We start from the raw sequence: 13,678 nt of genomic DNA on the forward strand, positions 1-13,678 counted from the left end.
TGCAATCTATGCTGCTGTAGTGGGACTCCTTCAAATGCCTGCCGGTCTGTTAGGGAAGTGTCGGTGAAAGCATTTCATACAGAAAAACAGAGCGGATTGTGGTGTTTTGGAGTTCTGAGCTAAGTGTATTTGGTGTGATTTTTTCCCTTCCTCGCTTTATCATTTATCTCCTTTCCCGTTGGTGTTCCCTCTGTTGTTGTGAGTAGTTTTTGTATGCAAGGTGGTTTTTGGTTTGACCCTTGTACTGTCTCGTTCGTCTAAGTACTGAGTGTTGGCATATTATTTCCTGTCCCCTATTGTTGTGATCGGGGTCCTTCTTAGGACTAGATTACTGAGGTGCAGGGATCCTCAGGAGGTAGGGGTTACGCTGGCGGCCTGGACCTCTGTACCTTTAACAGTACCTCCAGGTAGAGGGATTAGTCAGGGCCCCAGCTTAGGGTCAGCTTAGGCCCCTGACCTCCTGTACGCAGAGACAGCGTGACAACAGATTCTCGATTGGGGATTCAGGTCTGGACTTAAGCCCCCGTCTCGCATAGCGAGATCAGGCTTCAGCAGGCTGGTAACCAGGAGCAAGACATCATGGAAAGATTCTTTCCACGATGTCGCTGCTCCCCTGATCGTTGGTGAGCCTGCCTGTTTGACAGCTCACCAGCGACCACATAGCGACGCAGCAGCGATCCCTGACAGGTCGTATCGTTGTCGGGATCGCTGCAGCATCGCTAAGTGTGACGGGGCCTTTAGAATGGCCAAGTGAAACACCTGGATACGTTTATTTTTGAACCATTCCATTGTAGATTTTGCTTTATGTTTGGGATCATTGTCTTGTTGGAAGATAAATCTCCGTCCCAGTCTCAGGTCTTTTGCAGACTCCAACAGGTTTTCTTCCAGAATGGTCCTGTATTTGGCTCCGTCCATCTTCCCATCAATTTTAACCATTTTCCCTGTCCCTGCTGAAGAAAAGCAGGCCCAAACCATGATGCTGCCATCACCATGTGTGACAGTGGGGATGGTGTTTTGAGGGTGATGAGCTGTGTTGCTTTTACGCCAAACATATCGCTTTGCATTGTGGCCAAAAAGTTCATCTGACCAGAGCACCTTATTCCACATGTTTGGTGTGTCTCCCAGGTGGCTTGTGGCAAGCTTCAAACAAGACTTTTTATGGATATCTTTGAGAAATGGCTTTCTTCTTGCCACTCTCTTCCATAAAGGCCAGATTTATGTAGTGTACGACTGATTGTTGTCCTATGGACAGACTCTCCCACCTCAGCTGTAGATCTCTGCAGTTCATCCAGAGTGATCATGGGCTTTTTGGCTGCATCTCTGATCAGTCTTCTCCTTGTTCGAGATGAAAGTTTAGAGGGACGGCCGGGTCTTGGTAGATTTGTAGTGGTCTGATATTCCTTCCATTTCAATATGATCGCTTGCACAGTGCTCCTTGAGATGTTTAAAACTTGGGAAATCTTTTTGTATCCAAATCCGGCTTTAAACTTCGCCACAACAGTATCTCGGACCTGCCTGGTGTGCTCCTTGGTCTTCATGATGCTCACTGCACTAGAAACAGAACCCTGAGACTATCACAGAGCAGGTGCATTTATACGGAGACTTGATTACACACAGGTGGATTCTAGTTATCATTACCAGTCATTTAGGACAACATTGGATCATTCAGAGATCCTCACTGAACTTCTGGAGTGAGTTTGCTGCACTGATAGTAAAGGGGCCGAATAATATTGTACGCCCCACTTTTCAGTTTTGAATTTGTTAAAAAAGTTTAAAGTATCCAATAAATTTCATTCCACTTCACGATTGTGTCCCACTTGTTGTTGATTCTTCCCAAAAAAATTTGCATTTTATATCTTTATGTTTGAAGCCAGAAATGTGGCAAAAGGTAGAAAAGTTCAAGTCGGCCAAATACTTCTGCAATGCACTGTAAGTTCCCTGAGGGGTCTAGTTCCCAAAATGGTGTCACTTGTGGGGGGTTTCCACTGTTTAGGCACATCAGGGGCTCTCCAAACGCAACATGGCGTCCGCTAATTATTCAAGCTAATTTTACAATCAAAAAGTCAAATGGCGCTCCTTCCCTTCCAAACCTTGCCGTGCGCAAAACAGTGTTTTTTCCCCACTTATGGGGTATCTGCGTGCTCAGGGGAAATTGCACAACAAATTTTGGGGTCCATTTTTTCCTGTTACCCCTGCGAAAATAAAAAAAATTGGGTCTAAAGTAACATTTTTGTGAAAAAAGTTAAATGTTAAATTTTTTTCTTCCACATTCCAAAAATTCCTGTGAAGCACCTGAAGGGTTAATAATGTTTTTGAATGTGGTTTTGAGCACCTTGAGGGGTGCAGTTTTTAGAATGGTGTCACTTTGGGGTATTTTCTGTCATAAAGGCCCCTCAAAGTGACTTCAAATGTGATGTGGATCCTAAAAAAATGGATTTGTAAATTTTGTTGGAAAAATAAGAAATCGCTGGTCAACTTTTAACCCTTATAGCTCCCTAATAAAAAAAAATTTTGGTTCCAAAATTGTGCTGATGTAAAGTAGACATGTGGGAAATGTTATTTATTAACTACACTGCTCAAAAAAATAAAGGGAACACTTAAACAGAATATAACTCCAAGTAAATCAAACTTCTGTGAAATCAAACTGTCCACTTAGGAAGCAACACTGATTGACAATCAATTTCACATGCTGTTGTGCAAATGGAATAGACAATAGATGGAAATTATTGGCAATTATCAAGACACTCAATAAAGGAGTGGTTCTGCAGGTGGGGACCACAGACCACATCTCAGTACCAATGCTTTCTGGCTGATGTTTTTGTCACTTTTGAATGTTGGTTGTGCTTTCACACTCGTGGTAGCATGAGACGGACGCTACAACCCACAGAAGTTGCTCAGGTAGTGCAGCTCATCCAGGATGGCACATCAATGCGAGCTGTGGCAAGAAGGTTTGCTGTGTCTGTCAGCATAGTGTCCAGAGGCTGGAGGTGCTACCAGGAGACATGGAGGGGGCCGTAGGAGGGCAACAACCCAGCAGCAGGACCGCTACCTTCGCCCTTGTGCAAGGAAAAACAGGAGGAGCCCTGCAAAATGACCTCCAGCAGGCCACAAATGTGCATGTGTCTGCACAAACGGTTAGAAACAGATGGGGGTTGTGCTCACAGCCCAACACCTTGCAGGACGCTTGGCATTTGCCACAGAACACCAGGATTGGCAAAGTCTCCATTGGCGCCCTGTGCTGTTCACAGATGAAAGCAGGTTCATACTGAGCACATGTGACAGATGTGACAGAGTCTGGAGATGCCGTGGAGAGCGATCTGCTGCCTGCAACATCCTTCAGCATGACCGGTTTGGCAGTGGGTCACTAATGGTGTGGGGTGGCATTTCTTTCGAGGGCCGCAGAGCCCTCCACGTGCTCGCCAGAGGTAGCCTGACTGCCATTAGTTACCGAGATGAGATCCTCAGACCCCTTGTGAGACCATATGCTGGCGCGGTTGGCCCTGGGTTCCTCCTAATGCAGGACAAAACCAGACCTCATGTGGCTGGAGTGTGTCAGCTGTTCCTGCAAGATGAAGGCATTGGAGCTATGGACTGGCCCGCCCGTTCCTCAGACCTGAATCCAATTGAGCACATTTGGGACATCATGTCTCGCTCCATCCACCAACATCACGTTACACCACAGACTGTCCAGGAGTTGGCGGATGCTTTAGTCCAGGTCTGGGAGGAGATCCCACAAGAGACCATCCGCAACCTCATCAGGAGCATGCCCAGGCATTGAAGGGAGGTCATACAGGCACGTGGAGGCCACACGCAATACTGAGCCTCATTTTGACTTGTTTTAAGGACATTACATCAAAGTTGGATCAGCCTGTTGTGTGTTTTTCCACTTTAATTTTGGGGGTGACTCCAAATCCAGGCCTTCATTGGTTAATAAATTTGATTTCCATTGATGATTTTTGTGTGATTTTGTTGTCAGCCCATTCAACTTTGTACAGAACAAAGTATTCAATGAGAATATTTCATTCATTTACATCTAGGATATGTTATTTGAGGGTCACCTTTATTTTTTTGAGCAGTGTATTTTGTGTGACATATCTCTCTGATTTAAGGGCATAAAAATTAAAATTTGAAAATTTCAAAATTTTCGCCAAATTTCCGTTTTTTTCACAAATAAACGCAAGTGATATCGAAGAAATTTTACCACAATCATGAAGTACAATATGTCACGAAAAAACAATCTCAGAATCAGGGGGATCCATTGAAGCGTTCCAGAGTAATTACCTCATAAAGTGACAGTGGTCAGAATTGTAAAAATTGGCCCAGTCATTAACGTGCAAACCACCCGCGGGGGTAAAGGAGTTAAAGGGGTTGTCAGCTACTCAGGCAACCCCCTTCTTAAATGCTTTAGTCCCCTAAGTAAAACAAGTAAAGCTTATATGGGCAGAATGGTGGCTCAGTGATTAGCACTGTTGCTCTGCAGCGCTGGGGTCCTGGGTTCAAATCCCACCAAGGACAACATCTGCAAGGGGTTTGTATGTTCTCCCCGTGTTTGCGTGGGTTTTCGCCAAAACTCCAAAGACATACTGATAGGGAATCTAGATTGTGAGCCCCAATGGGGACAGTGACGATAATATCTGTAAAGCGCTGTGGAATTAATAGCGCTATATAAGGGAGTAGAATAAAAAATAAACGGCACCAGCACTGTTGTAGCCAACGCACATAATAGACTGTAGTGCTCAAGTGACATAACAATCAGCGACTACTAATAGATTCTGCTTCTTTCTCACTTACCTCGGATGATACTCTGATGTCTGGGGGGAATTGTGAGCACTACAGCTTGTTAGCAGCTACTGACAGGTTGCAGCACTCGCGTGAAATAACAATCATGCACTTCTCATTTTATTTGAGGGACTACCGCATTTAAGAAGTTTTCCAAGTAGTGGTCAACCCTTATTTTTCTTAATTATTACCTGGCTCAGCACCAACCTGAATCTCCATAAAGATGGAAAATATCTTCAACATTTTTTATAAAGTTTTAAAGAAAAAAAATTCAAGTGCAGGCGCTGACGGGGCCATTGACTGACTAATATGATGCCAACAGAGTGAATGTGCGCTCTGACGTGCATCATTTTCAGGGGTATATGCCTACTGGAGGCGGACACTCAGGCGTAGCAGACTGCGTCTAAGTGTCCATCCCCAGAAGGCGCATACTCCCGAAAATGATGCACAACAGCAGACACACTGACTCTGTCGGCACATACGCCTGAATCCTGTTTTGGATTGGACGCAAGCCTCGACAGGACCAACAAACGTGTGACAAAGCGCAGTGTGTAAGCACCCTTATCTATCTACGCTACTGATCCGGGGGGTGCAACACAATAATTTGTTACTACATTGGATACATGAACACAAGTAAATCAATACATTGTTGTTATGTATCCATTAAATTATGAAACCTATAAACATGATACACAACTTATTGCTCAAAACAGTATAAATTTTAGCAGAATTTTTTTTAAAAATAGAGAAGGGAAAATGAATCCTCAAATTATTGCAGTACAGTGGGGTTATCATAATCATAACAATTCAACATTTGGTTGAAGCCATAGGCGAAATGCGCGCCGGTCACGTGCGGCCACAGTGGGGTCAGTATCTATCGCTGTACAATTTTCTCTACATACAATATGTTGTTATGGTGTTAGCCTTTGCATCTCTCACTATGTATTGTACCATATTGATGACTGCTGTTTAGCTTAGGTTCCTCTCTACATGGTCATTGCCTAACAAGCTTTAGTTACACAGCTATATTTTCACAGTTTTCTCAGATGCACTAGTCACTTTATGATATTGAATATACCACTTGGATTTCTATTTTGTATTTATTTGGGTGACTCTCATCAATGTGTATATATACCACATAGTATTGAATTAATTATTAGATTTATCTGAGTCTGTGCTTTCCTCCCTCCCGCCTTTTTTCCCAATCACTTCCAATTTTGGACTAGGGATTAGGTGCAATAAAATAACCATGTTTCACCTATAGTAACGTGTGTTAATTATGTATTTTTGCCTGATTGCCTACACACACTGTATTATGATAACCCCACTGGACTGCAATCAGAGGATTCCTTTTCTCTTGTCATATATTTTTATTTGTTTTTTGTTTTTTTTAAATTCTGATATATAAAATTTATACTGTTTTGAGAAATAAGTTGTGTATCATGTTTATAGGTTTCATACATTGGATACATGCAACATAAATGGCATTTTTTTTTGTTTTTTTTTGCCTCTAAAACAATACATTGCTTATTTGGTCCCCCCCCCCCTCCTTGAGTGTCCCAACTCTCCCAATATGGTATACATGTAGGGGGTGAATAGGATTAGGCCTGTGGAATTTTAAGATGCCAGATTCTTTGTTCTCATGTGAGGAATGAGCTGCTGCCAAAAGTGTTTGGCAGTGGCTCATACACACTACTAAAAACGCGTACATGTTTGGCAGAGCCAAACTTGCACTTTTATAGGGAAATTGAGAGGAAGTGCTGACCACTAAGTAAGCTAGCAAATATCTAGGGTCTTCAGCCACCTTTCAAATTTTAGTATGTTTTATAAGACTTTAATCTATTAAGTATTTTGTTTCTCCCAACAGGATTAACGGAGTCTGTGAACATACCTCCAAGGGTACCCAGTCCATCATCAGAAATGAGTATTTATACAAATTCTACACAGCACTATCCAGTTGCCAGCATTAAAGAAGAACCTCTCCCATTTGATGAAGAAAAGCTCAAAGTGTCTCATTCTAATACAGCTTTGGACAGTACACAAGACCCAACTACTCCTATTAATAAGGACTCCTTACAGGAAGGACACTCCTTAGACACTTACTCAGTTAAAACAAATAAACAACATTTGGCATCTTTTACCAAGTTGCCAGCCTTCTGGGCGAAAGAAGATATCACAAACTCTTCCATCTGTCCAATCGTAGCTCAGTCACCATACAAGTCGTCTTGCATGAAGAAGGGCACTCTGCGTTTGGATAGAGGAGATCTTACAGTCCAGAACATTTTTAGTCCCTCAGAACCTACTCAACAATTGTCCTCTCTAAATATGAAGGGCTCATGTGGAGTGCACCCATCTGCGGCTTTTTACAACGAACATCTTCCCGATCCAATTGAGGAACATAAAGTGAAGGAGAAACCACATTTGTGCATAACGTGTGGAAAATATTTTAGATGTTTTTCAGAGCTCCTTTCGCATCAGAGATGCCACACAGGGGAAAAACCTTATATGTGCTTTCTGTGTGGGAAGGCATTCTCCCTAAAACGAAATCTCTTAAGCCACATAAGGTTCCACAGTGGAGACAAACCATTTTGTTGCTCGCAGTGTGGGAAGAGTTTTATAAGCAATTCCCATCTTATTGAACACCAGAGAATTCATACTGGAGAAAAGCCGTTTTCTTGTACAGAATGTGGAAAATGTTTCATCACCAAGTCCGATCTTATCCGGCATCACAAAATTCACGTGGTAGACAGGCCTTATCCATGCTCGGAATGTGGGAAGAGTTTTAAGCGGAACTCTGATCTTATTCGGCACTTGAGAATTCACACAGGAGAAAAGCCATATGCGTGCTTAGAATGTGGCAGGGCCTTTACTCTTAAATCAAATCTTTCAGTTCATAAAAGGGTCCACACAGGAGAGAAACCGTATTCCTGTTCAGAGTGTAGGAAGTCGTTTGTCAGCAAATCCCAGCTTGTTATCCATAAGAAAACCCACGCAGAAGACAACCCTAGCTCTTTATCTGAAGGTGGGTCAAACCCCATTGTTGTCATACATCCAAATGGTTATACAGAAGATGATGTTTCTTTGTACTGAAGATGACATGTGCAGATCATATTTTTAAGGCTTCAAGTATAATGCTACACTATTGGACATGCAATACCAGACTTGAGTGATCTCCTACATTTTATTATGCTGAGTACCTTATTTTAATTAGTTCAGATATGTGGGTTGAAAATAATGGAAATATCTTCTTCTGTAACAACAATATAACACCATTATTTGTACTGGGGGGGGCTTCAATGCTGCAGCATATTCATCCAAACGAAACCCCACCCAAACCCAGTGGCGGTATGATTTTGCTTTTAATAATGCCTAAGTTTTTACCCTTGAAATTGTGCAGCCATTGACAACTACCATGTGGCTGCCACAGTGTGGAACTTCATGCACATAAAATTGTATAGGGGATGCATTTTCTGGAATGTGTTACAATTCCCAGCCCAATGGTGGGTGTCCTGACCTGAACTGACTCATAGGCATATAGGAGGCTGTTTGCTCATGAGTAACCGTTAAGCCTTGCCTCTACATTCATTATTTTGAATATCTTTAAAAAAAATTGGAAGCGACTTGACAACTGTGCAGATATTTCACAATTATGTTTGCACTGCTAAAAGTTGCAATTGTAGTAATGTGTTTAGTAATATAAGTCTAAATATGTTAATATACAGTTATATAAAGTAGTTATAGCACCGGCGTTGGCTTAAATGTCCAACAACCCCAACTCGTGACAAGGCTCGTTAAAGGGCTGATATTGACTTTTAGGATGGGTACATCCAATAGTTGGTGCTAGAGATCAAGTCTTCTTTCTCTCTGAAGAGGCTATTTGCATATTTTAAATTCCCAGAGGAGCATTGCATGGTCTATGTCTGCTTAAGATGGCTTGGCACTTTCCACAAGGAGACACTTTCTCCTTTACACCCCCTGTCAGAGGCCTTTTTCCCAGCCAAATTGAATTTCCTACTTTGCACTGATGAGGGGAAAACACCCTGAAACATGTCTGCTTTGGCTTATCTTAAGTCATGTGGCAAGTCTCGTTAAAGAGTCAATATTGACTTAGGATTGCTACATCTAATAGGTGGCACTAGAACATTTCTCTAAAATGCCCAGCCTTCTTAGAATAAAAAAAATAGAAAATGGATGAGATTAATGTATACCAGATAAGATGTAAATGTTAAGAACAATCTTTTGTGGTCCGAAGGACACATTGTCATATTGAACCAGTCCCATGGGCTGCTGAAAAACTTGGGGTATTACCAACTAAGACCCTTCCGGCATATCAAAATTATGCCTGATAGATGGTAGTCCACAAAGTGGAACCTGTACCTCTGGAGATAATGGTCCTTTTTACCCACAGTTAGCTCTAAGGAGAGGGAAAGGCCATGTGTGAACGTAGCTCACCCCATTTTTATCTTAAATGCCATAAACTACTATTGCTAAGTATAGAGCCTCAAACATAGATGACCAGGTGTAAAACTCCCATTGTAACAAGGAGAGGTTAAGGGATTCCATTCTAAAATCTATGAGCGACATAGATGACTATGTGCCACCCAACTTTTCTTTATGTAAACTACATGCAAGCAGTTAGGCATGGGCAAGCATTAATGAGACCATATGGTTGGGGGCTGCACAGAATGGTATAGCGAGAGCCATATATGGCCCCGGGCCCCAGGATTAACCTCTTAGTGATGCAGACAATTCTGACCTTTAGGCTGAGTTCACACGATGCGTATTTAATGCGTTTCCGCAGCGTTTTTGCAGTTGCGGAAACGCATGAAAAACGCATGGTAGAAGGGCAGCAATGTTCCCCAATTGAAATCCGCATGTGCTGTGTCCATGATGCGGATTTTTCCGCAGCGTAAACGCTGCGGTCAAAACTCCGCAGCATGTCAATTAATTTTGCGGAAACGCTGCTCTTTTGCCGCCATGGACTTGCATTAGACCGCATGGAATCCGCATCACTGTATATGTTGATGCGCTTTTCATGCGGTCTAATGTGCGGATGGTACCCGGGTGTGGAGAGGACTCTCATCCAGACCCAGGTACCATTAAAAAATAAAGAATAAAATAAAAAATATATATATACTCACCTTCTGACGGCCCACGCAGCGCTCCTGCTTGGTTCCCGGCACTTCGGGGTTGAATGAAGAAGGACCTTCGCTGACGTCAGAGTCATGTGATGGGTCACGTGACGCTGACGTCGGAAGGTCCTAAAGTCTTCACTGCCGGCAGCCGGGACCGAGCGAAGCAGGACACCGGGGGCCATCAGAGGGTGAAGTGTATATATATATTTTTTTGACATTCACACACTATATAAATCCATGCCGGTTGCATGGATTTATATAGTGTAAAGTTGACAAGCACTTTCCAAGTGATGCTAAAATCGCTTGGAAAGCGCTTGTCAACCCGCATGCGGAAATGAAAGTGAAGACCGCTTCATTTCCGCATGTCCCTGGCAGGAAACCGCATGTACAATCCGCATGTGCAAAACGCATGTACAATCCGCATGCGTTTTTTCCTGCCAGAGAGATGCAGAAACGCTCAGGAAAAAATCCTGAGCATTTCTGCATCGTGTGCACATACCCTAAAAGGAAACCTGTCACCTTGGAAAATGCAATTTGCCTGCATATGTAGGCTTAGTCTGTAGGTAATAGTGTTACTATGTCACCCCACCACCTTAGGGTATGTGCACAAGTTGAATATTTGCAGCAGAAATTTCTGCACCAAAAACATGTCTCTTGGCAGGAAACACACTGTAAAATATGCACAATCTGCAAGGAAAACATAGCAGCCTGTGCATGAGCTTTCAGGAATCTCATTCGATTTGCTGGTCAATTGCAACATTATGGTGACTCATTTTTGGTGCCGAAATTTCTGTTGCAGATAACATACCCTTAGGCCTCTTTCACATGTCCGTTTTTCCAGTACGTGTGGCATTCCTTTTTCTCCCAGATGCCACACATACCTTTTATAACTTATGCTGCTATGCACATTGTGTATTTTTAAATGGATCATGTGTCCTTTAAAAGCACACAGAGATGTCCATTTTTTTCCGGCAGCACGGATAACCAGGGCCAATACAAATCTGTGTCCAAGAAAAACAAGTACAGCACACAGATTGCATCCATGTGCTGTATGTGTTTATCATTGCAAAGTATAAAGTATAGGAGAAGCTTTGTCATTTAATTCTATCTTTAACCATACCGGAAAAACACTGATGGCACCAGATTAGTTTTTTCACGTACATGTTTAATCATGGGCGTGTGAAGGAGGCCTTACTGAAAGTGGAGCTAATGGGAGAAAAGGAACTTATTTCTCTAAACTGGGAGTTGCGGCTGTAAGCACACCCTGGGACTTGGATCGACATCTCGCTCTGCACACATGCACTGTAAAGCCGGCTGTTAGCCAAACTGCGGGAGTGTGCCTACAGCCAAGCTCCCAGTATAGACAAATAAGTTATTTTTCTCCCATTAGCTGCACTTTCAGTGAGGTAACTAGGCAGCATTGTGTCTCTATTTATCTGCAGGTATACAACATTTTCCAAGGTGACAGGTCCTCTGTAATGACCAGGCCAAGTTTTTTGAAATCTGACCACTGTCACTTTGTAGAACGCTTCAACATATCCCAGTGACTGAGATTGTGTTTGTTTTTGTGACATATTGTGAGTGGTAAATTTACGTTGATATATTTTTGTTTATTTTTTTTTATGATATCTGAAATTTAATTCTAATTTTTGAAAAATTAGCAATTTCCAAATTTGTAATGCTTATACAGTGGGGGAAATAAGTATTTGATCCCTTGCTGTTTTTGTAGGTTTGCCCACTGACAAAGACATGAACAGTCTATAATTTTAAGGGTAGATTAATTTTAACATTGAGAGCTAGAATAGCCAAAAAAAATCAAGAAAATCACATTGTATAAATTAGATACATTTATTTGCATTTTGCATTGAGAAATAAGTATTTGATCCCTCTGGCAAACAACACTTAATACTTGGTGGTAAAACCCTTGCTGGCAAGCACAGCAGTCAGACGTTTTTTTTGTAGTTGATGATGAGGGTTGTGCACATGTCAGGAGGAATTTTGGTCCACTCCTCTTTGCAGATCATCTCTAAATCATTCAGATTTTGAGGCTGTCGCTTGGCAACTTTGGAGCTTTATCTCCCTCCATAAGTTTTCTATGGAATTAAGGTCTGGAGACTGGCTAGGCCATTCCATGACTATAATGTGCTGCTTTTTGAGCCACTCCTTTGTTGCCTTGGCTGTGTGTTTTGGGTTATTGTCTTGCTGGAAGACCCAGCTATGACCCATCTTCAATGCTGTTACTGAGGGAAGGAGGTTGTTGGCCAAAATCTCGCGATACATGACCCCATCCATCTTCCCTTCAGAACAGTGCAGTCATCATGTCCCCTTTGCAGAAAACCACCTCCAAAGTATAATGTTTCCCCCACCATGCTTCACGGTTGGGACGATGTTCTTAGGGTTGTACTCATCCTTCTTCCTCCAAACACGACGAGTTGAGTTGATGCCAAAGAGCTTGATTTTTGTCTCATCTGACCACAGCACCTTCTCCCAATAACTCACAGAATCATCCAGGTGTTCATTGGCAAACTACAGAAGGGCCTGCACATGTGCCTTCTTGAGCAAGGGGACCTTGCGGGCACTGCAGGATTTTAAACCTTTAAGGCTTAATGTGTTACCAATGCTTTCCTTGGTGACTGTAGTCCCAGCTGCCTGGAGATTAACAAGTCCCCCCCCCCCGTGTAGTTTTAAACTGATCTCTCACCTTCCTCATGATCAAGGATATCCCACAAGGTGAGATTTTGCATGGTGCCCCAGATCAATGTCAATTGACAGTTATTTTGTATTTCTTCCATTTTCTTACTATTGGACCAACAGTTGTCTCCTTCTCACCCAGCGTCTTACTTATGGTTTTGTAGCCTATTCCAGCTTTGTGCAGGTCTATGATCTTGTCCTTGACATCCTTAGAAAGCTCTTTGGTCTTTCCCATGTTGTAGAGGTTAGAGTCTGACTGACTGAGTCTGTGGACAGGACTCTTTTATACAGGTGACAATGTAAGACAGCTGTCTTTAATGCAGGTAGCAAGTTGATTAGGAGCGTCTAACTGGTCTGTAGGAGCCAGAACTCATAATGGTTTGTAGAGGATCAAATACTTATTTCTCAATGCAAAAAAATGTATCTAATTTATACAATGTGATTTTGTTGATTTTTTTTTTTTTTATCTCTCAATGTTAAATTAACCTACCCTTAAAATTATAGACTGTTCATGTCTTTGTCAGTGGGCAAACTTACAAAAACAGCAAGGGTTCAAATACTTATTTCCCTCACTGTATCTTTAACCCAGATAGTCATACCATGCAGAATAGTTAATAAATAACATTTCCCATATGTCTACTTCATGTGAGCATTATTTTTCAAATGTTTTTCTTTCTCGTTACGTTAAAAAGGTTAAAATTTAGCAGCAATTTTTCATTTTTGTCAAATTTACAAATCCTATTTTTTATTTACCTATTCAATTTTGAAGTGACCTTGAGAGGCCTATATATTAAACCCTCTCCCCAGAAATGATACCATTTTAAAAAAGACACCTCTCCAAATTATTTTAATCTACTGTCAGTACATTTGTTATCCCTTCAGATATTACACAGGAATTAAGCCAATGTGAAATGAAGAAAACAAAAAAAAAAAATTACACTAAAATGTTGATTTAGCCGCAAAGTTTTCATTTCCTCAAGTAGTACCATGAAAAATTGGCAACAAAATGTGTTATGCATTTTCTCCCAAATGTGGCAATATCGTGGTCAAAATTGTTGGTGCCCCTCGTTTAA

General features: G+C 41.9%; 1 protein-coding gene across 1 annotated transcript in view; it reads left to right on the top strand.

Annotated features, from left to right (window-relative positions):
* LOC141273081 (oocyte zinc finger protein XlCOF7.1-like) overlaps window positions 1-13,069 on the top strand; it is a 36,594-nt gene extending 23,525 nt beyond the window's left edge. The window contains exon 6 of the mRNA XM_073684441.1: window positions 6,647-13,069. Coding sequence (XP_073540542.1) covers window positions 6,647-7,869 — 1,223 coding nt within the window. The 3' untranslated portion in view covers window positions 7,870-13,069. The remainder of the gene's footprint in view (window positions 1-6,646) is intronic.
* The last annotated feature ends 609 nt before the right edge of the window (window positions 13,070-13,678 follow it).

The sequence above is a fragment of the Phyllobates terribilis genome, unplaced genomic scaffold, assembly GCF_046119375.1.
Source record: "Phyllobates terribilis strain yellow unplaced genomic scaffold, ASM4611937v1 Scaffold_5__5_contigs__length_657084704, whole genome shotgun sequence".
Classification (NCBI taxonomy): domain Eukaryota; kingdom Metazoa; phylum Chordata; class Amphibia; order Anura; family Dendrobatidae; genus Phyllobates; species Phyllobates terribilis.